Consider the following 27,300-nt stretch of genomic DNA (forward strand, 5'->3'; position numbering starts at 1 on the left):
CTTTGTCTGTCTGTATAATTATTCCATTGCTGACGACGTCTGTCGTTATGTCATGATCCGAGCCCATGCTTGCTATTATTATTATTTCTTCTCACTCAGGAATGTTTACAAAGCGACAGGTCATTAGAAAATAAAATGACAAATGTAGATAGTTTATTTTGATTGTACAAATGTTGTTGCGTAAGTGTCGGGAGAGAAACGTTTTGCTCCTCTCAAAAGTGAAACAATCTATGGGGCAATCAAATTAGCCTTACTTTCATCGAAATCTGTGTCTGGAGGGAATGCAAGCAGTAGTAGCCAGCCATGCATTAGGCTGTTTTTTAGCCTATTTCGTTGTTAATCACGTAAATTGAACAATGTGTGAAGGAAAATAATGATGCCCTCTGAGATGTACTCTGAGGGATAGCTTGAGGTATATAAAGCGCACTTTCAGGCTTTCTGATCAAGAGTAAATCAGATCACAATGGTGCTTTAAAGACATTTGGGAACTCAACAAATATATATAGGTCAAATCACGACGTCAGTGATCTTCAGGTCAGAAAGTTGGAGCTCTAGAACGGTGGCTGAGTTTCCGAATTGGAATTCTGAGTTAGATGACCATTCAACAATTTTTCCCAGTCAGAGCTCGGTTTTTTCAGAGTTCACAGTTGTCTTGAACACACTGAAGGCGGAAGGCAGAGATTTCCGAGTTCCCAGATGTTTTGAACAAGGCATGAGTATCAAGTGTGATGAAACAAACTAATGTTTTAGTTAGTCTCCTCTGCTGCAGCTGTAGCTGTAGGCAGCCCACTCACCATAGTGTTTGGTGCCTAGCAACCAGAAAAAAACAAACACGCAGTGCTCATGCCTCTGTCCCATGCACACAGACTTGAAGTTCACTAGCCTAGCTAATTTCAACATGAATAATGATGAGTGAGAAAGTTACAGAAGAACACATATCATACCCCTAAAGCATGCAAACCTCTCACCATTACAATGACAGGTGAAGTTAGTATTTTTGGGGGGTATAATATTTGTGCATCTGCACTTTAACCTCATAGTCATTTTATCATTTCAAATCCACAGTGCTGGAATACAGAGCCAAAGCAAACATCTTGTGAATGTCCAGATACTTTTGGAACTCACTGTAAATATCCACACTCGTTCACATTCGTTCAGCAGACAGAGTGGCAATTCAGGTCGGATTGTAGCATATTTTTTACTCTTTACAAACCGGAGAACATGCAGAGTTGGTATTTGGTATTTTATTAGGTTCACCATTAGCTGTTGCAAAAGCATCAGCTACTCTTCCTGGGGTCCACACAAAACATGAAACATGACATAACACAGAACATTAATAGACAAGAACAGCTCAAGGACAGAACTACATATTTTTGTTTTTTAAAGGCACACGTAGCCTACATATCAATACATATACACAGTTATGCACTGTACAAATAATGCTGCATCGAAAGGGAGAGCATTTGGAAGGGAAGAGTGTGTGTTGGTAGAAGATGGATAAATAGATGGATTAAGGTACGAAAACAATTGTTCATTATCATTCATTTACACTACTGCTATTGCATAAAGTACATCTACTACTTGAAAATAAAGTTGACATGCAGAAAAACCTGGAGTTATAAAAACTATTAGCAAAATACATTGATGTTTTTTGCGGGGTAATGGGCTCTCAGAACAATTCTATGCGGGTTAGTTCGGGTTGCGTAAAAAAATCTGTCCTGATGTCGGGTGTCGGGTGTCGGGGGTCTTGGAATTGATATGGCCCGGAGCAGGGCAGGACTCTAACATAGAGCGCATCTGAAATGGCACCACATTCCCCCCAAAATTAACATAAGTAGTGCACTATACTGGTAACATGGTGACATTTCAGAGACAGCCTGTTCGATATCAAACAAAGAGAACTGTCAAGTAGTACATCAAGCTTTAACCAACTTAGAAACAACACTGAAAATACACAAAAAATGGCCTGTATGTTGTCAATCAGCCAATAAGAGCCCACAGATGCTGGGTGCATCTCAATAGTCTCATCTCAAACATAGGTTAGGTACATTTCAATAATCTCACCTCAAGCACAGGTTGGGTGCATCTCAATAGTCTCACCACACCTCACCTCAAACACAGGTCAGGTGCATTTAGATTGTCTCACCATACCTAACTTAATCTCAAACACAGGGCGGGTGTATCTCAATAGACACACCTTTTATTTATTTATTTTATTTCACCTTTATTTAATCGCTTACCTTTGATGATCTTCAGATGTTTGCACTCACGAGACTCCCAGTTACACAATAAATGTTCCTTTTGTTCGATAAAGATTATTTTTATATACAAAAACCTCCATTTGGTTGGCGCGTTATGTTTAGTAATCCACAGGCTCGTGCAAGTCATGAAGGGCAGACGAAAATTCCAAATAGTATCCGTAAAGTTTGTAGAAACATGTCAACCGTTTTTTATAATCAATCCTCAGGTTGTTTTTAACATAAATAATCGATAATATTTCAACCGGACGGTAAACTATTCAATACTAGAGAGAAAGAAAATGTCGAGCTATCACTGTGGCGCACATGAACTAATGGAAGGACATCTGGCTATCCACTGACGCGATGTGAAAAATCTTGCTCATTTTTCAGAATAAAAGCTTGAAACTGTGTCTAAAGACTGTTCACACCCTGTAGAAGCCATTGGAAAAGGAATCTGGTGATATCCCTTTAAATGGAGGAAAGGCAAGCAATGGAACAGGGATTTTCTCAAAATAAGAGGCACTTCCTGGTTGGATTTCCTCAGGTTTTCACCTGCAAAATCAGTTCTGTTATACTCACAGACAATATTTTGACAGTTTTGGAAACTTTAGAGTGTTTTCTATCCTAATCTGTCAACTATATGCATATTCTAGCATCTGGGCCTGAGAAATAGGCCGTTTACTTTGGGAACGTTATTTTTCCAAACATAAAAAAATAGTGCCCCCTAGCTTCAAGAGGTTAACCTCTTGGCGCACAGATCCCTTTAGCGGGATCATTTTCGTCAACATCCACTGAATTGCAGAGCGCCAAATTCAAGAATAATTACCCCAAAAAATGTATTTCATGAAATCACAAGTGCAATATAGCAAAACACAGCTTAGCTTGTTGTTAATCCACCTGTCGTGTCAGATTTTGAAAATATGCTTTACAGCGAAAGCAATCCAAGCATTTGTGTGAGTTTATCGATCAGTAGACAAAACATTACGAACAGCTAGCAGCAAATTAGCTTGGTCACGAAAGTCAGAAAAGCAATAAAATTAACCAGGTAGGCTAGTTGAGAACAAGTTCTCATTTGCAACTGCGACCTGGCCAAGAAAGCATAGCAGTTCGAAAACATACAACAACACAGAGTTACACATGGAATATACAAAACATACAGTCAATAATACAGTAGAAAAAAAGAAAACAAAAAGTCTAAATACAGTGAGTGCAAATGAGGTAAGATAAGGGCAATAAATATGCCATGGTGGCGAAGTAAATACAAAATAGCAATTAAACACTGGAATGGTAGATGTGCAGAAGATGAATGTGCAAGTAGAGATATTGGGGTGCAAAGGAGCAAGATAAATAAATAAATACAGTATGGGGATGAGGCTATTGGATGGGCTGTTTACAGATGGGCTATGTACAGGTGCAGTGATCTGTGAGCCGCTCTGACAGCTGGTGCTTAAAGCTAGTGAGGGAGATATGAGTCTCCAGCTTCAGTGATTTTTGCAGTTTGTTCCAGTCGTTGGCAGCAGAGAACTGGAAGGGAAGGCGGCCAAAGGAGGAATTGGCTTTGGGGGTGACCAGTGAGATATACTTGCTGGAGCCTGTGCTACGAGTGGGTGCTGCTATGGTGACCAGTGAGCTGAGATAACGCGGGGCTTTACCTAGCAGAGACTTTTAGATGACCTGGAGCCAGTGCGTTTGGTGATGAGTATGAAGCGAGGGCCAGCCAACAAGAGTGTACAGGTCGCAGTGGTGGGTAGTATATGGGGCTTTGGTGACAAAACGGATGGCACTGTGATAGACTGCATCCAATATGCTGAGTAGAGTGTTGGAGGCTATTTTATAAATTACATTGCCTAAGTCGAGGATCGGTAGGATGGTCAGTTTTACAGGGCATGTTTGGCAGCATAAGTGAAGGTTGCTTTGTTGCGAAATAGGAAGCCGATTCTAGATTTCATTTTGGATTGGAGATGCTTAATGTGAGTCTGGAAGGAGAGTTTACAGTCTAACCAGACACCTAGGTATTTGTAGTTTCCACATATTCTAAGTCAGAACCGTCCAGAGTAGTGATGCTGGACGTGCGGGCAGTGATCGGTTGAAGAGCATGCATTTAGTTTTACTTGCATTTAAGAGCAGTTGAAGGCCACGGAAGGAGAGTTGTATGGCATTGAAGCTCGTCTGGAGGTTAGTTAACACAGTGTACAAAGAAGGGCCAGAAGTATACAGAATGGTGTCATCTGCGTAGAGGTGGATCAGAGAATCACCAGCAGCAAGAGCGACATCATTGATGAATACAGAGAAGAGAAACACCTCAACACAGGTCATTTGAAAGGGATATGTAGGATGCCTACAGGGATCTGGCCTCTACCTGTCGAGTTGTATAATTTCAAGGAGAGATTGAGGGAAAGCCCAAGGAGAGGAGGAATAATGAAATGCATTCCTAATGTTCTGCTATGGTCAGGGGTCAAGTGCAGAGGTAGGTCATAACAACCAAGCAACTTCTCTCTAAGGTGGGTTGAGGGGTGAGGGAGTGAATGACTGAGTGACTGTATGTGTGCATGCGTGCGTGTGTGTTGACTCACAGGGCACGGTGCGGAGGTAGAGGTTGTCTCTGATAATCTGCTGGTGGTCGTGGTCCACGGAGCCCTTGGAGAAGTGCAGGTTGAGGTAGTGCCGAAGGTCCTTATCCACCACGCCTCCTACACACACACAAACACCATAAACAAACAGACAAGGTTAAAATGCAATCTAAAACACACACGTGGATGCAGGCCCTCAGGCAAGCAGACGCACACACACACAAACAGACACACAAAACATGTGTGGAAGACATACATACACATCACAGTAATTGTGTGAACTAGTACACTCTCAGAAAAAAAGATTCCAAGGGGGTTATTTGGCTGTCCCCATAGGAGAACCCTTTTTGGTTCCAGGTAGAACCATTTATGGTTTAAGGTAGAACCCTTTTTGGTTCCAGGTTGAACCCTCTAAGGAAAGGGTTCTTCATGGAACCCAAAAGGGTTCTACCTGGAACCAAAAGGGTTATACCTGGAACCAATTTTTATACCTGGAACCATTTTAGGTTCTAGATAGAATCTTTTTTTCTAATAGTGTAATCACCTTGGGCTCAACATGCTCAGCGGGCTGTGATGTGTACAAAGACAAAAGGGACAAGGACAGAGGCCTATTACACATCTCACTAATGATATAGAGCACAGAGTCCGACAGAGTGCATTGAGTCTCTTTATTTGCCAGTGTTTAGCTTAATCCCTACATCTCCACATGACAAACCCTAGTAAGACTTCATAGTGTACACCAGAGTTGCCATTCATGTCAAATTAAGACCTAGACAACCAGGGGGGGGAGTTCATAACTAATCAATGACCTTAAGTGATCAATCAAGTACAATGGAGGAGCGAAAACACTTGTTATGTGGAGACATTTGTGTGAGAGGGGTGGTGTATGGTGTAAACCAGGGGTGTCAAACTCAATTTCTGGAGGGCCATGTGTCTGCGAGTTTTCGCTCCTCCCTTCTAGAACAACGAACACTCATTGGCAAATAAGAACATGACCATTTCATAAATCCAACACACCAGAGCACATCTTTTGGCCTGAAATGTATAGCTACATCAGCTTTAACGATGGTTTGTTAAGCCTTCATTCACCATCTTCCACGTTCATGTCACCACAACCCCTCGCCTTTTGAGGCGCAGCGGTCTAAGGCACTGCATCTGTTCCGATAGCTGTACTTCTGTACCAATTATTATATTGTCCTATGTTGTCATCTAGTGGGGAAGTTGGGTACTGTAGCTTTTAATTCGTTAACATCTGTGCAGAGCTATTTCCTATCAGAACAATCCGAGCAACAACAACAGACAGACTTGTTATATGTTTCCATCTTGCTAGGCCTTGGTTAAAGATAAGTCTGTAAGTACTTTAAGTTATTAGGACAAACTTTTGCTAATTCAAATTGCGTTTCTAGAATATTGATGTTTAAAAATAAAAATAAATAAGTTCCGATGATGCTAAGCTAATTGCGCTAACTATCTCCCATTCACTTAACAGTGTGTGTTAGCATGCTAGCTAACATTTCGTGACGGAATTTAGCTTCTTTGGGTTTTGGATGTATATAACTATTTTAAGTGTTCAGATACCTCTTGTGACAGAGCTAAAGTATAGTTATTAAGCTATATGGACACTTAGATTGTGTGTATATGTTTAGTGGCACCTTTCCCGTGATGTAAATTGTCATCATTTCTGCACGGTCATGTTGGCAAGTTCAGGTTATTTTCTTGTTGCTAGCTTGTGATAAAAATGCTGTTCTTTATTTGTATCCATTTGCGTGAATGTATATAGTTAATTTTCTAATACATTTTCTCCTTTCTGTATCTGTTACAGTTTTACAAACAAAATATCTTCTACTAAAGATTCTTAACGGCACCAGTTAACGGCACCCTGATTCTTTATTGGAAAGCCAAACTTTGAAACTGCCAAACTTTGTAGCTTACACATTGTGAGGGCAGAACAGCATCTCAGTCCTAGAGGCGTCACTACAGACTCTCTTGTTTGAATCCAGGCTGTATCACAACCGGCCGTGATTGGGAGTCCCATAGGGCGGCACACAATTGACCCAGCTTTGGCCAGTGTAGGCCGTCATTGTAAATAATATTTTTTTCTTAATTATCTGACTTGCCTAGTTAAATAAAGGTTAAATAAAAAATTATACAAAAAAATCCTGAACCTTATCTGAAAAGAATAGCACTGGAATGCATAGCATCTGTTTTACGGGCTCCTGACCAGTTCTGCTATTTTTGTACATAATGTTTCCACCATCTTTCCTATGACCAAAAATAGGTTCTGACCATAAAAAGGCAATTACTAACCTCAATTTGGATGAAAATGTCACGTATACTCCTTCTCCGGCGCTCAAGGTCACCAGGCTGTTCATTATTACGCACACCACTTAGGTGCACCAGCGCCTCATCAGACTCACCTGGACTCCATCACCTGCCTGATTACCTTCCCTATATATGTCACTACCTTTGGTTCTTTCCCTAGGCGTTATTGTTTCTGTTCCAGTGTTCATGTATGTACGCTACCCATGTTTCTTGTTTTGTTCATTTAGTTATTTAATACACTCCCTGAACTTGCGTCCCGACTCCCAGCATACACGTTACAGAAGATTTGTACTTCAATGAGTCGGCAACGCAGGGCATACTGCCTCACCCCGGACCAGGCCCGAGACAGCAATATAGAGGCCGAAGTGTGGGCAGCCTGATGAAACTACTGCTGTGAGTAAATAAACCGCTTCTACCCTCTATTCTATTGGCGAATGCACAGTCACTGGAGAACAATCTGGACGAGCTCCTTTCGCAATTATCCTATCAACAGGACCTGAAGAACTGTAACATTCTGTTTCTCGTATCCATTCACGCAAATGGATACAAATAAAGAACACCATTTTTATCACAAGCTAGCAAAAAGAAAATAACCTGAGCTTGCCAACATGACAGTGCAGAAATTATGACAATTTACATCGCAGGAAAGGTGCCACTAAACATATACAGTACATATAATATTCTAGCTGTTTTTCCTATACATCAGACGGATAGAATGTCAGCGTCGGGTAAGCTCAAGGGGGGCGTTGTGTGTCCCTTTTTTAACAGCTGTTGCGCAATCTCTAATATTAAAGAAGTCTTGAGGTTCTGCTCGCCTGAGTTAGAATACCTCATGATAAGGGGTAGTCTTCTATATTTTTCATAGCTGTCTATTTACACCACAAACCGATGCTGGCACTATGGCCGCAGTCCATGAGCTGTAAACTGTAGGGCCATAAGCAAGCAAGAAAATGTTCATACAGAGCCACGCTCCCAGAGCTGGTGATTTTTTACGCAGGAAAAATGGAATCTGTTTTACCTTATTTCTACCAGCATGCCACCTGTGCAACTTTAGGCGAATAAACTCTATCACCTTAACTAAACACACATAAACACATACCAAGCTCTTCCTCATCCTCCATTTGGTAAGTCTGACCATAATTCTGATTCATGCCGACGAGCAAAAACTCCTACAGGAAGTACCAATGACGCGCTCAATACGGAAGTGGTCCGATGAAGCGGATGCTAAGCTACAGGACTGTTTCGCTAGCACAGACTGGAATATGTAACCGGACTCATCCGATGGCATTGAGGAGTATACCACATCAGTCACCGGCTTCATTAATAAGTGCATTTGCTACATTGTCCACACAGTTCATCCACACGGAGCTAAAGGCTAGAGCGGCCGCTTTCAAGGAGCGGGACAATAACCCGGACGCTCATAAAAAAATCCCACTACACCCTCTGACAAACCATCAAACAGGCAAAGCATCAATACAGGACTTTGATTTAAATCCTACTACTCTGCTGCTCATTTGGCTTGCAAACTACCACCGATAACAAAGGGAAACCCAGCCGCGAGCTTCCCTGTGACGCAAGCATACCAGACAAGCTAAATGCCTTCTATGCTCACTTCGAGGCATGCAACACTGAACCATGCGTGAGAGCACTAGCTGTTCCGGACGACTGTGTAATCATGCTCTCCTTAGCCGATGTGAGTAAGACCTTAACATTCACAAGGCCGCATGGCCAGACGGATTATCAGGACACATACTCAGAGCATGCGCTGACCAGCTGGCAAGAGTGTCTTCACTGACAATTTTCAACCTCTCCCTGACCCAGTCTGTAATACCCAGTGGTGGAAAAAGTACCCAATTGTCATACTTGAATAAAAGTAAAGATACTTAAATAGAAAATTACTAAATTAAAAGTGAAAGTCACAGTAAAATACTACTTGAGTAAAAGTCCAAAAGTATTTGGATTTAAATATACTTAAGTATCAAAAGTATAAATCATTTCACATTCATTATATTAAGCAAACCAGACAACACTATTTTCTTGTTTTTTAAATTTACGGAGAGCCAGGGGCATACTCTAACACTCAGACATAATTTGCAAACAAAGCATTTGTGTTTGGTGAGTCTGCCAGATAAGAGGCAGTAGGGTTGACCAGGGATGTTCTCTTGACGTGTGTGAATTGGACCATTGTCCTATCCTGCTAAGCATTTGTAACAAGTACTTTTGGGTGTCAGGGAAAAAGTATGGAGTAAAAAGTATTATTTTCTTCAGGAAAGTATTGGAGTAAAAGTGGTCAACAATATAAATAGTAAAGTACAGATACCATAAAAAATGACTTTAAAAACTTCTTGTCAATAGGGGGAGCTGTTAGCACTTTGTAATAATGACGTTCCCAAATTAAACTGCCTCGTACTCAATTCTTGCTCGTACAATATGCATATTATTATTACTATTGGATAGAAAACACTCTCTAGTTTCTAAAACCGTTTGAATTATATCTGTGAGTGAAACAGAACTGGACTTAGAGCAATTTTCCTATGTGAATGTGAGTGCCACATTTTGCAAGCTGCTCTGAGACCTGTGTATAAATCTGCCTGTCTTCTATTGGTTGAGATGCACTGCATACGCCTTCCCCTGGATGTTAGCGAATAGGGAGACTTGAAATGGAGTCTCTACGTAGATCTCAAAGGTTATAAATCACTTGGCAAAGACGTGTCTGTTCTTTTCCCTCTTCGCTCTGACGCACTGAGGACCTTGGCATATTGTAGTAGAACCATCGGTTATAGATCTTAGAAATTTCCGGCTGTGTTTTTATTCGATATAGGCTTTAAAGACATCATAATCTTGTTATTTTAAACCGAATTATATCAGTTTGTCAGTATATTGCGATTTTCGGGTATTTCATTTCCTGGCGTTCTAGGGGGTTGGGTATCTCTATCTCTCATGCTAATGTTTACTGCTAATTGCAACGTTGAAGAGGACGTTATACAACCTAGCAACGATTCTTTTGGACAAAGGACACCTTTCCCAAGATTCTGATGAGAGTTCATCAAAAAGTAAGAACTATTTATGCTGATAATTCATTGTTCTGTTGAAAAATGTCAAATGCATAAGCCGCCATTAATTGCAGTGCAGCCTCGCTTTATCGCACGCTGTATTTTGAAGTAACGTTAATTTTAAAAATGTAACCCAGCGATTGCATTAAGAACTAATGTCTTTCAATTGCTGTCCGACCTGTATTTTTTAGTCAAGTTTTGGAATAGTTACTGATTAGAATAGGTGCCTCCAAAGATTTCTCCTGACATTTTCTGGGCAGCTTTGCTACTTTTCTCATTGTATAACCACGATTTGTGGCGCTAAATATGCACATTTTCGAACAAACTCTATATGCATTGTGTAATATGATGTTATAGGACTGTCATCTGAAGAATTCTGAGAAGGTTAGTGAAAAAATTTATATATTTTGGTGGTTTATACGTTATCGCTATTTTGGCTTGAATCAATGCTGTTGTGATGTTTGCTATTGTGGTAAGCTAATATAACGCTATATTGTGTTTTCGCTGTAAAACACTTAAAAAATCTGAAATATTGGCTGGATTCACAAGATCTTTGTCTTTAATTTGCTGTACGCTGTGTATTTTTAAGAAATGTTTTATGATGAGTAATTAGCTAATACACAATTGTCTCTGTAGTTATTCTAGTTGCTTTGGTGAGTTGTGATGGTGGTTGCAATGGTAAACTATGATTTATACCTGAAATATGCACATTTTTCTAACAAAACATATTTATTGTATAGCATATGTTATCAGACTGTCATCTGATGAGGTTGTTTCTTGGTTAGTGGCTATTTATATCTTTATTTGGTCGAATTTGTGATAGCTACTGATGCAGTAAGAAAAGGGTGGAGTAAAAAAAGTGGTGTCTTTTGCTAACGTGGTTAGCTAATAGATTTACATATTGTGTCTTCCCTGTAAAACATTTTAAAAATCAGAAATGATGGCTGGATTCACAAGATGTGTATCTTTCATTTGGTGTCTTGGACTTGTGATTTCATGAACATTTTATTATATGATATCCCTGTGGCTTTAGGCTAGGCTATGCTAGTCAGCTTTTTTGATGGGGGGGTCCCGGATCCGGGTTTGTGACTCGTTAGAGGTTAAAGTATTTTTACTTAAATAAGGACTTTACACCACTGGTAATACCTACATGTTTCAAGCCGACGACACGACAGTGGTAAGCCTGATCACCGACAATGATAAAACAGTCTATGGGGAGGAGGTTAGACACCTGGCAGTATGGTGACTACAGGAAACAGAGGGCTGAGCAAGCCTCCATTCAAGGCGCAACAGAGGGTAGTACGTATGGCCCAGTACATCACTGGGGCCGAGCTCACTGCCATCCAGGATATTTATACCAGTCGGTTTCAGAGGAAGGCCCTAAAAATGGTCAAAGACTCTATCCACCCAAGTCATAGACTGTTCTCTCTGCTACCGCATGGCAAGCGGTACCGATTCACCAAGTCTGGAACCAACAGAGCCCTGAACAGCTTCTACCCCCAAGCCATAAGACTGCTAAATAGTTAGTCCGTGTAGCTATTTGGATAACTCTTTAACCTCTTTAGCCCAGGGGGGGTGCTATTTCGACTTTGGAAAAATGTGTTCCCAAATTAAACTGCCTCGTACTCAATTCTTGCTCGTACAATATGCATATTATTATTATTATTGGATAGAAAACACTCTAGTTTCTAAAACCGTTTGAATTATGTCTCTGAGTGAAACAGAACTCGAGTTAGAGCACATTTCCTGTGAGGGAGTGAGATTTCAGAAATCGATGTCCCTGTTCTGAGATCAGTTTATAAGTCCCCATGCAAGCTATGAGGGTACATGCACTGCATACGTCTTCCTCTAGATGTCAGTAAGCGGGGAGATTTTGAATGGAGTGGATTGCGCAATCTGGGCCCTATATATAGACCCTGGAGCAGAAGGAACGTTCTTTTCAGCAGTGCGCTCGACGCATGAAGACATCACAATGGCGTCCTGCAAAAGCTTTCGTTTTAGTAGTTATATATTTCCGGTCATGTTTTTATTCGTTATAGGTGTTAAAGACATCTTAAGGTAGTTAATTTAAACCGACTTATAGCAGTTTATAGCAGTTTATTGCGATTTTCTGGATTTTCAATGCCATGCGCTTCCATTTGTTGGGCACCTCTCCAGTGGGTGGCTAACGTTTAGCGGCTAATTCGACTAGACAAGAGGACATCATTCAGCCAAAAGACGATTGTTTTGAAGAAAGGACACCTTGCCCAAGATTCTGATTGAAGCTCAGCTAATAGTAAGCAGTCTTTATGCTTTTAATTAATTGTTCTGTTGTTAAAAGTAAAATGCATGAGACACCATTTCTTGCAGTATAGCATTGCGTTATCGCAGCCTGTATTGCGCAGTAACGATAATTTTAAAAATGTAATTCAGCGATTGCATTAAGAACTAATTTGTCTTTCAATTGCTGTCCAACCTGTATTTTTTAGTCAAGTTTTGGAATAGTTACTGATTAGATTAGGCGCCTCCAAAGATTTCTCCTGCCATTTTCCTGGCAGCTTTGCTACTTTTCTCATTGTATAACACGATTTGTGCTGCTAAATATGCACATTTTTGAACAAACTCTATATGTATGTTGTAATATGATGTTACAGGACTGTCATCTGAAGAATTCTGAGAAGGTTAGTGAAAAAATTAATATATTTTGGTGGTTTATACGTAATGGCTATGTTTGGCTTGAATCAATGCTATTGTGAGCTATTGTGATGTTTGCTATTGTGCTAAGCTAATATAACCCTATATTATGTTTTCGCTGTAAAACACTTAGAACATCTGAAATATTGTCTGGATTCACAAGATCTGTGTCTTTCAATTGCTGTACGCTGTGTATTTTTAAGAAATGTTTTATGATGAGTAATTAGGTAATACACGTTGGTCTCTATAATTGCTCTGGCTGCTTCGGTGCTATTTTTGACGGTAGCTCTGATGGTAGCTGCAATGTAAAACTGATTTATACCTCAAATATGCAAATTTTTCGAACAAAACATAGATTTATTGTGTAACATGTTATAAGACTGTCATCTGATGAAGTTGTTTCTTGGTTAGTTTGATTGGTTCTTGGTTAGTTAGGTTGGCTTTGTGCATGCTACCTGTGCTGTGAAAAATGTCTGTCTTTCTTTGTATTTGGTGGTGAGCTAACATAAATATACGTGCTGTTTTCGCTGTAAAACATTTTAAAAATCGGACATGTTGACTGGATTCACAAGATGTGTATCTTTCATTTGCTGTATTGGACTTGTTAATGTGTGAAAGTTAAATATTTCAAAAAAATATATTTTGAATTTCGCGCTCTGCCTTTTCAGTGGAATGTGGGAGGAGTTCCGCTGGCGGAACGCAGGGGCGGTACAGGTTAACTATCTGCATTGCCCTTTTTGCACAAACGTTTTTGCCTCACATAAGCTGCTGATACTGTTTACTTTCTGTGACTTATATCTACCTCAATTACCTCGTACAGTCTGAGGTCCTAAGCGCTCTGGAGCAGGTTTTCATGAAGGATCTCACTGTACTTGCTCTGTTCATCTTTCCCTTAATCCTGACTAGTCTACCAGTCCCTGCTGCTGAAAAACATCCCCACAGCATGATGCTGCCACCACCACCATGCTTCACTGTAGGGATGGCGCTAGGTTTCCTCCAGACGTGACGCCTGGCATTCAGGCCAAAGAGTTCAATCTTGGTTTCATCAGCCCAGAGAATCTTGTTTCTCATGGTCTGAGTCCGTTAGGTGCCTTTTGGCAAACTCCAAGCGGGCTGTCCTGTGCCGTTTTACTGAGGAGTGACTTCCATCTGGCCACTCTAACATAAAGGCCTGATTCATGGACGCTGCAGAGATGGTTGTCCTTCTGGAAGGTTCTCTCATCTCCACAGAGGAACTCTGCAGCTCTGTCAGAGTGAACATCAGGTTCTTGGTCACCTCCCTGACCAAGGCCCTTCTCCCCCCCAATTGCTCAGTTTGGCCGGGCGGCCAGCTCTAGGAAGAGTCTTGGTTGTTCCAAATTTCTTCCAATGAAGAATGATGTAGGCCACTGTGTTATTGGGGACCTTCAATAACGCCAAATTTGTTGGTACCCTTCCCCAGATCTGTGCCTCGACACAATCCAATCTCGGCGCTCTAACGGACAAGTTATTCAACCTCATGACTTGGTTTTTGCTCTGACATGCACTGTCAACTGTGGGAACGTATATAGACAGATGTGGGCCTTTCCAAATCATGTCCAATCAATTGAATTTACCACAGGTGGACTCCAATAAAGTTGTAGAAACATCTCAAGGATGATCAATGGAAACAGGATGCACCTGAGATCAATTGTGAGTGTCATTCAAGGGCCTGAATACTTATGTAAACAAAGTATCTGTTGTTATTTTTAATAAATTGCACAAATGTCTAAACCTGTTTTCACTTTGTCATTATGGGGTATTGTCTGTAGATGAGGATATAAAAAAATAGATATTTTAGAATAAGGCTATAACCTAACAAAGGGGGTCTGAATACTTTCCAAATGCACTGTATATAGCCAAGTTATTGTTAGTCATTGTGTATCTATTATTACTTTAATTATTGAGTGTTTTACTTATCTATCATTTTCTTTCTCTCTGCACTTTTGGGAAGGGCCCATACGTAAGCATTTCACTGTTAGTCCACACCTGTTGTTTACGAAGCATGTGACGAATAACATTTGATTTGATTTGGATCTATAAATCAAATTACCTATCTTCTTATGGCTAGGGGGCAGCATTTTCACGTTTGGATGAAAAGCGTGCCCAGAGTAAACTGCCTGCAACTCAGTCCCAGTTGCTAATATATGCATATTATTAGTAGATTTGGATAGAAAACACTCTGAAGTTTCTAAAAATGTTTGAATGATGTCTGAGTATAACAGAACTCATATGGCAGGCGAAAACCTGAGAAAAATCCAACCAGGAAGTGGGAAATCTGAGGTTTGTAGTTTTTCAACTCTTGGCCTATCGAATACACAGTGTCTATGGAGTCATTTTGCACTTCCCACGGCTTCCACTAGATGTCAACAGTCTTTAGAACCTTGTTTGATGCTTCTACTGTCAAGTGGGGCAGAATGAGAGGGGATTGAGTAAGGTCTCTCCCAGAGAGCCACGAGCTGACCATGCGCGCTCCTGTGAGAGCTACCTGCTTTCCATTGCATTTCTGAAGACAAAGGAATTCTCGTTGGAACATTATTGAAGATTTATGTTAAAAACATCCTAAAGATTGATTCTATACTTCGTTTGACATGTTTCTACGAACTATAATATGACTTTTCGTCTGAACTTTTGCCTGGACCTGCCCGCGCGTAGTGAGTTTAGATTGTGTACTAAACGCGTGAACCAAAAGGAGTTATTTGGACATAAATTATGGACTTATGGAACAAATCAAACATTTATTGTGGAACTGGGATTCCTGGGAGTGCATTCTGATGAAGATCATCAAAGGTAACTGAATATTTATAATGCTATTTCTGACTTATGTTGACTCCAACATGGCGGATATCTTTTTGGGTTGTGTTGGTCTCTGAGCGCCGTACTCAGATTATTGCATGGTATGCTTTTTCCGTAATAAAAAATAAAAAATCTGACACAGCGGTTGCATTAAGGAGAAGTATATCTTTAAATCTGTGAATAACACTTGTATCTTTTATCAATGTTTATTATGAGTATTTCTGTAAAATGATGTGGCTCTGTGCAAATTCACGGGATGTTTTGGAGGCAAAGCCCAATGTAAACTGAGGTTTTTGGATATAAATATGAACTTGATCGAACAAAACATACATGTATTGTGTAACATGTTATCCCGGGAGTGTCATCTGATGAAGAATATCAAAGGTTAGTGATTAATTTTATCAATATTTCTGCTTTTTGTGACTCCTCTCTTTGGTTGGAAAATCGCTGTATGCTTTCTGTGACTAGTTGCTGACCTAACATAATGATATGTTCTGCTTTCGCCAAAAAGCTTTTTTGAAATCGGACACTGTGGTTGGATTAACGAGAATTTTATCTTTAAAATGGTGTCTAATACTTGTATGTTCGAGAAATTTGAATTATGAGATTTCTGTTGATTGAATTTGGCGCCTTGCAATTTCATTGGCTGTTGGCGAACCCCAGTCCTAGACAGGTTAACACATACAGTGAGCTCTATGCTTACTGGGAATGATGACTACCTCACTTCCTCCCAATGACTTCCTCACAAACAGAGACGACACTCAATCAGTATACAGTAGGACATTCATATCATCTTGTATGTTCAAGCTATTACGCTACACACACTGTATCCAATCCACTGGCACAGGCAATCATGCATACACGATGACAATTATGTTTACTGTCCATCAAGAGGAAATGCTTTTACAGTAGCACACAATACAGTAACACAAACACACACAAAACTGCCTCTAGACAGTGTCAACTGCACTGATCTAAAACAAAGAAACGCACACATAGCCCACAACCCTGACGGTGACAACTGCACTGATTTGATCTGAAAACACAGAGCTCTTCCTCATCAATAACACCTTATGTAAAAATGAATGACACCATTTTAACAAAGGTCTGAGGCACTGTGGTGAATCCCACCACAAAAGGAGACAGCTCTGCTGGTTAGAGCACAGCAGGAGAAGAAAGGGTGGAAAGGAGGAGAGAGAAGGAGAGAGAAGGAGAGAGAAACAAGTAGAAAATGCTAGCTGATGGGGAAAAGATGATCCGACTGTCGCAGTGTGAAAATCACATCTGACACAATCAGTGCCGAATCAATGCTGAAAATCCCCCCCACACACATGCATGGACACACGCAGATACGCATGCACACAAACGCTCTCACACACACACACAGACACACACTGTGCAGGCACCTTATCTGCAGCTGGCCCAGTTGGTAAAAGAGGTGCGCCGTCCTCCACAGGTATACATCCAGAGAGCCCTTTCTTCCCAGCCGTCCTCTAGCCCCGTGCCCAGGCACAGTGCCTCCCTCCCTGGCTTGGCCAGCCTCTAAATCACTCTATCCCTGGTTCTCTACCAATGCTCCAACATACAGCCCCCGCTGCAGCTAATTTACATCCCAGGAACGGTGATGGAGACGGGGAAGGGAGAGAGAGGTGGAGAGATGGAGAGACGACTACCGTCGGGAGACGACAGCGGAAAAAAGGAATTTGCCAGTGGGAAGCCGGGCTCATCCAGATCTGGTTTCTGATTGGTTAGAGGGGTTCTACAATCCTGTAGCACCCCCTGTTCACTGATGGCAGTTCTGCACACATTCTCTTTAGCTGGTTGACCAACCAATGTTACTGACGGGAGATACACACATCCTATTGCTGCAGCAAAATATGCCAGTGAGCACACACACACATGGTTGCATGTGCACATACACATACACACAGCCCTAAGCACAGTCCAGGGCATTTTATAAGAAATCAGGAATATACAAACGCACAGCAACACACACACACACAGTTACCTACGTGTATCTAAACTCTAGTTCATGTATAACGTTACCTGTGTTAATAAATATACTGTAAGTTACACTCATACACACACAAACAAGCACACAAATTATTGTCCTGATAGTTTAGGTAATTATTTTCCAATTATGGGGTCAACAAAAATAACCCATACTCAACACGAACACTGTACTTGTGCATGTGACATTAAAACTTGAACTTAAAACTTGACATTAAAACTTGAACTAACGCTGCACCAAATGCTCTAGTTTCAGACGCCAAATTATCCTTACACCTCTGAAGACTACCCACTGGGCACAGACATCAATTCAACTCCTACTCCACGTTGGTTCAATGTAGTTTCATTGTCATGACATGGAAAGAATGTTGATTCAACCCAGTGGGTAGGCACTTCCATGCCAGTTGGAAGGACTTAAGTGTTTTAATTCTGAACACTCAAAAGTCAGTGTCCTCTCTGTATCTAAGGAAGTCATCAACACGCGAGGAAACTAAAGATCCTGACAGCCAATGTGTTCAGCCTGAGCGTGTGTGCCAAATTCAAACAGATCAAGAAATGTAAACATGTGCCTGTTATAGCGCCACCATGTGGTAGATCGAAATGCGCTTAGATATGTTGAGTTTTGACAGTGTTTGGAACATGTGTACAGATGTCACAATGCGAATGTCGTTTGATTTGTATGAATTTCTGCGATTTGTTTGTTTTTGTTACTAGTCTAGAAAATATTGCGTTGAGGGACCTTGGTCCATACATACATTCCGCCATTTCAAGTGTTTGTGCAGATCGGTCAATCGGTGCTAGAGGATTTGTTTTTTAAGTGAATTGTACACAATTATAAATGGCGGAAAATCCATCATGGAGTACTTTATTGTTTCTTGAGGGAAATTTGTTCCTTGTGAAGAGAGGGACCTATTGACTAAATGTCATGACTAGGTTACAACGGTGCGTGGGCTGATTTTAAAAAGTTTGCATTTTCAATCGCTTATCATAAACGCCACCATGTGGCCAATTGGCATGGTATTGCATTAGAGGATGTGGCCCTTGGCCCTTTACCATGTTGCTAAGTTGCACAGTCCTGGGCCTTTGCTTTTTCCCTCCAAAATGGCAGAAAAAAGAACTTAATAATGAACTGGAACAAATACAATAGGGCTTCGCTACTTGAACCCTTAATAAAGAGTAATAAAAGAGGGTAATGTTTGAAAATACTGTATATACACACATAATAAGAACATACAGTATAGACTGTAAAATGTGGTATACACGGTAGAGCACCTTATATAAGAAATTATAAATAGTAGCAGTAATTGTGTGTGTGTGTATGCTCCTGCATGTGTGGAAGTCAAGAGCAAAAAGTCTCTTGAGAAGCAGGTGTGAGGAGTCAGTGAAAATAGTCTCTAAGGTGCAGGTGATTGTCTGTGGTATATTGCACAATCAGACGTTCTAGGTAGGACTGCAGTGGACATTTGCTCCAGTTTTCGTTCTGACAGCGCGTTTTCTCCCCATAAGAGCCCTTTTTTCTCTGGGGTGCTGATGCAATCAGGTCCTCAAACTCAGGGGAGTACCAGGGTGGGGAGGTTATTAAAAATGCCTTGAGGTCTTCTGGGTCCGTCTCCACATCAGACATCATATGTTCAGTTGCCCCATCAAATTGCTGCCTCTTCAGCAGAGAGCTCTTTTAGGCAACTTAAGCCTGTGAAAATACAGGAGACAATGACTTATTCTGCCCAATAATCAAGTCTTGAACACTGGAATCTCAAAGTTTAAAAAACACACTAAAATCTGTGGAACAAGTCTCAACTATTTAAAACTCAGTACGCTATTTAAAATGTTTGTAATAGTTCACATTTATAACAAACCTGTCTTCTGGCATTGCCGCCTTCACTTTTTCATGTCTGTCTCTGATGCTCTGCCTGGGGTGTCCGATTTCAGTACAATACCGCTGCGCTTGAGAAGATAGTCAGTCAGTGTGGTGTATTAGCGATGGTTATATGCATCAAAATCCTTGAGAAAATTGTAAGAACTAGACTAGAACTATGTTAGTAACCTGACTGACCAGCAGTGGTGTAGTGAGGCGTATTCTTGCTGACACATGACATAAAGAAAATACATGAAATTTGGGTTATGCATAAAATTCGCACCACTATTTCATGTAACATATTTGAGAAGGCTGGCCATTCATAGCACTGCCTTCAATAGCATGACAATACTTTTCAGTGGTAATCTCCTTCACATGACTGACAAAGCCTGTGAAATGGAGACAAAGGTTTATCCTGCCTAATAAACAGAAGGTATTCAACACTGAAACACTGTTATAAATCACAAAAATGAATTGTACAATGCTTGTCATTTCAGAACTGAGTACTGCCTTTACAAATATATGGATTGGTTCACATTTATGAACTAACCTGTCTCTGGCATGCCATCTTAGTTTTTTTTTGTTTTTTTGTTCAAAATGTTGCTCATTTTGAGGTATCTGATATCTTTTGGTATCTGTCTTTGGTCCAATATATTTTTGCTGCCACATCTGAGAAGATAAAATCACTGGTGTATTAGCAATGAAAGTTAACTAGTTGGTTTTAATAGAATCACAGAACTTAAACCATTCACATTTCTAACTAGTGCCAGTCTATTGCTTGTTATGTGTTTGCTCGTGAGTACCAATCACTTCAGGAATTAATAAAAATGCATCATTGTGATAGCAATATGTGAAAAATTCTTGACAGAAGTAACAAGCATCAAAATCTTTGTGAATATTTCAGGATGTGGTACAAGGATCTGGTACAAGTCTTAATGGAAATAACTCACCTTTTGTCTCTTACTCCAATCTCGATAACTTGATATTCAGCTCATCAACTGCCCGAAATGAAAACAGAATAATATGACTTGAATATTAGTAAAGCTAGCTAGCTAATACAAAAAAGAAAGAACAGTAATTGGAGCTACTGCTAGCCTTGCTATCTAAGGTTAATGGTAGCCCTAGAATCTTGGTTAGCAAAAATGAACTAGCTTTCAAGCTAGCTAGCTAGCTAGCTAACTAACCAAAATGTCTAGCTAGTGTGACAAAGTGAAAATGTAGAGTTTCAATCAACCTTGCTCGCACTGTGCGTAATGTAGTGGTGAAACCATTCACTTCAGAAAAAGGTGTGATATTAATAAAGTTTTCTTATCATTAAGTTTCCTTCTCATACAAATATTTGCTGCCATTGTAGTCTGGCAATAGGTTGGCAAAACAAGAGGTCTTCAGACGTATTATTACTTTTCAGATGTATCAAATACTTATGTCATGCAATAAAATGCTAATTAATTACTTTAAAATCATACAATGTGATTTTCTGGATTTTTGTTTTAGATTCTGTCTCTCACAGTTGAAGTGTACCTATGATGATAAATTACAGACCTCTACATGCTTTGTAAGTAGGAAAACCTGCAAAATCAGCAGTGCATCAAATACTTGTTCTCCCCACTGTATATATATTTATGTTGCCGTCAATGTATTTAAAGTATTTTTCAGCAAGTTAATCAAGTGTTTGCTGGCTTAGCTAGCCATGTTAATGACAAACTAACTAGCACCGTCAGTCAGTACACTGTAATGTCACGCTACCTATTGCTAGCAGGTCAGTTATTGGTAATTCAAATTTTATTGGTCACATACACGTGTTTAGCAGAGGTTATTGCGGGTGGAGCGAAATGCCTGTGTTTTTAGCTCCAAAAGTGCAGCAATAAGGGGACCCTGCTTTATAAGTTGTTCTTCGTTTAAAGTGGGACTGGAAGAAGAAAAAAAGAACTTCAGGGCATATTTAAAATCCTCCCATGCAAGGACATCCCTTGGATCTGAATAACAAAACTGATAGGAGCTGTGAAAAAATATAAAATTAAATTATAAAGGAGCGGGACTCTATCCCGGAAGCTTGTAAGAAATCCCGCTACGCCCTCTGACGAACCATCAAACAGGCAGAGCATCAATCCAGGACTAAGATTGAATGGTACTACACCGGCTCCGACGCTCGTCGGATGTGGCAGGGCTTGCAAACTATTACAGACTACAAGGGGAAGCACGGCCGAGAGCTGCCCAGTGACACGAGCCTACCAGACGAGCTAAATAACTTCTATGCTCGCTTCGAGGCAAGTAACACTGAAGCATGCATGAGAGCATCAGCTGTTCCGGATGACAGTGTGATCACGCTATCCGCAGCCGATGTGAGTAAGACCTTCAAACAGGTCAACATTAACAAGGCTGCGGGGCCAGACGGATTACTAGGACGTGTACTCCGAGCATGCGCTGACCAACTGGCAAGTGTCTTCACATACATTTTCAACCTCTCCCTGTCTGAGTCTGTAATACCAACATGTTTTAAGCAGACCACCATAGTCCCTGTGCCCAAGAACACTAAGGTAACCTTCCTAAATGTCTACCAACCCATAGTTCTGACATATGTAGCCATAAAATGCTTTGAAAGGCTGGTCATGGCTCATATCAACACCATCATCCCAGAAACCCGAGACCATCTCAATGTGCATACCACACAAACAGATCCACAGATGATGCAATCAAAATTGCACTCCACGCCTTTCAAACACGGACAAAAGGAACACCTATGTGAGAACTCTATTCATTGACTACAGCCCAACGTTCAACACCATAGTGCCCTCAACTCATCAATAAGCTAAAGACCCTGGGACGGATATATCCGCCACGCTGATTCTCAACACTGCGGCCCCTCAGCAGTGCATGCTTAGTCTCCTCCTGTACTCCCTGTTCACCCACAACTGCGTGGCCAAGCATGACTCCAACACCATCATTACGTTTGCTGGCGACACAACAGTGGTAGGCCTGATCACTGACAACTATGAGACAGCCTATAGGAAAGAGGTCAGAGAACTGACAGTGTTGTGCCAGGACAACAACCTCTACCCCAAAACAAAGGAGCTGATTATGGACTAAGAAAAGGAGGGCCGACCAGGCCCTCATTAACGTTAACATCGACAGGGCTGTAGTGGAACGAGTCGAGAGTTTCAAGTTCCTTGGTGTCCACATCACAAACTAACTATTATGGTCCAAACACACCAAGACAGTTGTGAAGTGGGCACGACAGCACCTTTTCCCCCTCAGGAGACTGATAAGATTTGGCATGGGTCCCCAGATCATCAAAAAGTTGTACAGCTGCACCATTGAGAGGATCCAGACCGGTTGCATCGCCGCCTGGTGTGGCAACGGCTCGGCCTCTGACCACAAGGCGCTACAAAGGGTAGTGAGTACGGCCCAGTACATCACTGGGCCAAGCTTCTTGCCATCCAGGACCAATATACTAGGCGGTGTCAGAGGAAGGCCCAAAAATTGTCAAAGATTCCAGTCATCCAAGTCATAGACTGTTCTCTCTGCTACAGCACGGCAAGCGGTACCGGAGTGCCAAGTCTAGGTCCAAAAGGCTCCTTAACAGCTTCTACCCCCAATCCATAAGACTGCTGAACAATTAATCAAATGGCCACCCGGACTATTTACATGCCGCTACTCACTGTTTATTATCTATGCATAGTTACTTTACCCCTACCTACATGTACAAATTACCTCGACTAACTTGTACCCCCGCACATTGACTTTGGTACCGGTACCCCCTATATATAGCCCCATTATTGTTATGTACATTTCTTGTGTTACTTTTGATTTTGTTTTTTTACTTTGTTTATTTAGTAAATATATTTTTTACTCTATTTCTTGAACTGCATTGTTGGTTTAGGGCTTGTTGTATTCGGCGCATGTGACAAATAACATTTGATTTGATAATTACAAACTCTTTATCAACCCTTTACAAATGGAACCTTATTGTAAAGTTTTACCAAAATTGGACACAGGAATGTTCTTGAAACCTTCTCATAAAATGTGTCTCGAACATTAATATCTTACATTCTGAGAACATGGTAACCACGTTGTGGATATTTGGTGGGACGTTAATGGAATATTCTCCTTGGAGAATTGATTTATCCTGAAACCTGAACATCTGACCATTCCAGAGGGACATAAATGTTCAGGCCTCTCCAGTGAGGGGCAACAAAGGGTTTAACATTATTTCAGGAACTTCAGGAAGGGGGGAAAGTAGAGCGTGCCAGGTCAAAGGTCCATCCCATTTTGACAATGTATAACCTATACCAGCCATACTCAATTGTGTAACTTGTTATTTTGATATTGCTATTTAATATTGTAAATTATAAGACAATGTGTTTTTTGTCAAAGTTTACAGAATAACAAGTTTGTGTTTTAATATTGGAGCCGGACGCAGAACGGAAAAAAGATAATATATATATATATATTTTTTTTAAATCAGTCAGGACTCTGCCGCTACCTCGCTTTCCAACCAAGGTTCATGAATTGAGGAACAAACTTAGGGGAAAATAGATTCAGCAACACTAGGAAGACAATGGAATTAAATATAAAAAGCTTCTTTATTGCAAAAATTTGAACCAAAGCGTTTTGGATTTTGGCCTTCAGGGTTTTTATAGAAATAAGGAATGAGGATTTTAAACCTTTTAAAATGGCCCCAGGGACCAATCAATGAATATGCAAATAATTGGGTTCTTGACCCCTAGTATCAAATGAACACACAAGACATAGTAATGTCTAGAATTTAAGGAAATTAGCTTTAAAACTGAAACATTTTCTCTCAGCCCCATTGCAAAATCTGTAGAATTGCAGATAATGAGCTTTAAAACTGCAACAAAAGGGGTTTGAACAGTGTGGAGTCGCATGGGTTGCGAGGTGGGGGTTTGTTACTACGCTGACAAATGACAATACCCATCCATGGACCTTTGCCACCTAGGACATTTGTGTGACCGGACCTACATTGAACAAAAATACAAACGTGGAACAATTTCAAAGATGAGTTACAGTTCATGTAAGGAAATCAGTCAAATGAATTAGGCCCAAATTGATGGATTTCACATGACTGGTCACAGATATCTAAAAAAAAAGGTAAGGGTGTGGATCAGAAAACCAGTCAGTATCTGGTGTGACCACCACTTGCCCTATGCAGTGTGACACATCTCCTTCGCATAGAGTTGATCAGGCTGTTGATTGTGGCCTGTAGAATGTTGTCCCACTCATGTCTGGTGAGTATGCAGGCCATTTTCCGCTTCCAGGAATTGTGTACAGATTCTTGCGACATGGGGCCGTCCGTTATCATGCTGAAACATGAGGTGATGATGGCAGATGAATACCACGACAATGGGCCTGAGGATCTGGTCACGGTATCTCTGCATTAAAATTGCTATCGATAAAATGCAATTGCGTTCGTTGTCCATAGCTTATGCCTTCCCATACCATAACCCCACCGCCACCATGGGGCACTCTGTTCACAACGTTGATATCAGCAAACTGCTCGCCCACACAACGCCATACACGCTGTCTGCCATCTGCCCGGTACTGTTGAAATTGGAATTCATCTGTGAAGAGCACACTTCTACCAGTGTGCCAATGGCCATCGAAGGTGGGCATTTGCTCACTGAAGTCGTTTATGACGCCGAACTGCAATCAGGTCAAGATCATGGTTAGGACGACGAGCTACCCGGAGATGGTTTCTTACAGTTTGTTCAGAAGTCCTTTGGTTGTGAAAACCCAGTTTCATCAGCTGTCCGGCGGCTGGTCAGAGGATCCCGCAGGTGAAGAAGCCGGATGTGGAGGTCCTGGACTGGCATGGTTACATGTGGTTGTGAGGCCAGTTGGACGTACTGCTAAATTCTATAAAACGACGTTGGAGGCGGCTTATGGTAGAGAAATAAACATGCAATTGTCTGGCAACAGCTCTGGTGGACATTCCTGCAGTCAGCATGCCAATTGCATGCTCCCTCAACTTGAGACACTGGTGGCATTCTGTTGTGTGACAAAACTGCAGATTTTAGAGTGGCCTGTTATTGTCCCCAGCACAAGATGCACCTGTGTAATGATCATGCTGTTTAATCAGCTTCTTGATATGCCACACCTGTCAGGTGGATGGATTATCTTTGCAAATGAGAAATGCTCACTAGCAGGGATGTAAACAAATTTGTGCACAACATTTTAGAGAAATAAGCTTTTTGTGCGTAAGGAAAGTTTCTGGGATTTTTTTAAATATTTTTGTTCAGTGCATATACCACAGACCCCTCCAACACAGGGTGGATTCCATCAATATTAGTGAAGGATTTTGACCAAGCCTGAAATTTTGATCAGGCCTGAACTTTGTCAGTCTGAAATGTACAGTCTGTTTGTTCCCAGCAGCTTTCTGTCGGCCTGCGGTGCCCATAGAGTGTTCATAAGGGGCCCTTGTCTGTTTCGACCTCCAGTGCAGACGAGGAGAAAGAGGGTAATGGTGTTTTGTTTCATAGAGAGAACATAGTTAGGGGTGACACAACCACACTCTCCAGAGGCTGAAAGAGGGAAGAACACAGTGGAAAGACATTCATTCTCTCAGTTGTTATGTTTCAACGCTGTAGAGTCACACTTGAACAAAATCCCACGAGACAGCTGAACATCAAAGCCCCTCCTTTCAGCTTATGGCGGAACAAATGGTTGCTTCAAACACCCCACGCGAGATGGATAGAAACCAAAATCAGCGAGGGTGCAACACTTAAAATAATTTAAGTAAACAATGATTTACAGTAGGCGTTAATGTTGCAGCCGAGGATATGGATTTTGGATACAGTTGTCTGTTTGTATTTAGAGCCACAACTGAGATTCACTCGCCCCTTCGCACATGCACACACACAGCCAATAGTTCTGGCTGCTGTAAGGCTGTGGGGTCTCAGGGGAGGGCGGAGGTGAAGTAGAGCTGAGGGGGTCGCTATTGTGCAGTTACACAAAGATACTGAGAGAGGTGCCCTGATCAATACATAAATACAGCTACTGGGTGTTCACAGCCAGCCACAACTCACAAATCTTCTCTCCTTCTCTCTCTCTCTGTAAGTGTTACAGATCTCTCCAGTGGTTAATTAAAGGCAGACCTGATCTGACCTGCACCAGTTAAAGCACCAATTAGACTATAGCTGTGTGTGTGTGTGTGTGTGTGTCAATCAATTGAATCAGATGGCTCATTCGTCACAAAGCCCACTGATATTGCAAACTACATGAATTACTTTTTCTTTGGCAAGATAAACAAACTTAGGGATGACATGCTAGTAACAAACGCTGACGTTACACATCCAAGTATATCGGACCAAATTATGAAAGACAAGAATTGTACTATTGAATTCTGAAAAGTCAATGCGAAAGAGGTGAAAAAATTATTGTTGTCTATCAACAATGACAAGCCACCGGGGTCTGACAATCTGGATGGAAAATTACTGAGGATAATAGCAGACGATATTGCCACTCCTATTTGCCACATCTTCAATTTAAACCTACTAGAGATTGTGTGCCCTCAGGCCTGGAGGGAAGCTAAAGTCATTCTGCTATCCAATAATAGTAAAGCCCCATTTACTGGCTCAAATAGCCGACCAATCAGCTTGTTACCAACCCTTAGTAAACTTCTGTAAAAAATTGTGTTTGACCAGATACAATGCTATTTCACAGTAAACAAATTGACAACATCATTTCAGCATGCTTATAGGGAAGGACACTCAACAAGCACAGCACTTACACAAATTACTGATTGG

At 41.1% G+C, this 27,300-nt stretch overlaps 1 protein-coding gene across 1 annotated transcript in view; it reads right to left on the reverse strand.

Moving 5' to 3' along the window:
- The window catches only part of LOC120066539 (membrane-associated guanylate kinase, WW and PDZ domain-containing protein 2-like), a 387,095-nt gene that overhangs the window by 260,869 nt on the left and 98,926 nt on the right, over nt 1-27,300 (reverse strand). The window contains exon 2 of the mRNA XM_039017962.1: nt 4,814-4,930. Coding sequence (XP_038873890.1) covers nt 4,814-4,930 — 117 coding nt within the window. The remainder of the gene's footprint in view (nt 1-4,813; nt 4,931-27,300) is intronic.

This window comes from Salvelinus namaycush, chromosome 21 (genome assembly GCF_016432855.1).
Source record: "Salvelinus namaycush isolate Seneca chromosome 21, SaNama_1.0, whole genome shotgun sequence".
Lineage (NCBI taxonomy): Eukaryota > Metazoa > Chordata > Actinopteri > Salmoniformes > Salmonidae > Salvelinus > Salvelinus namaycush.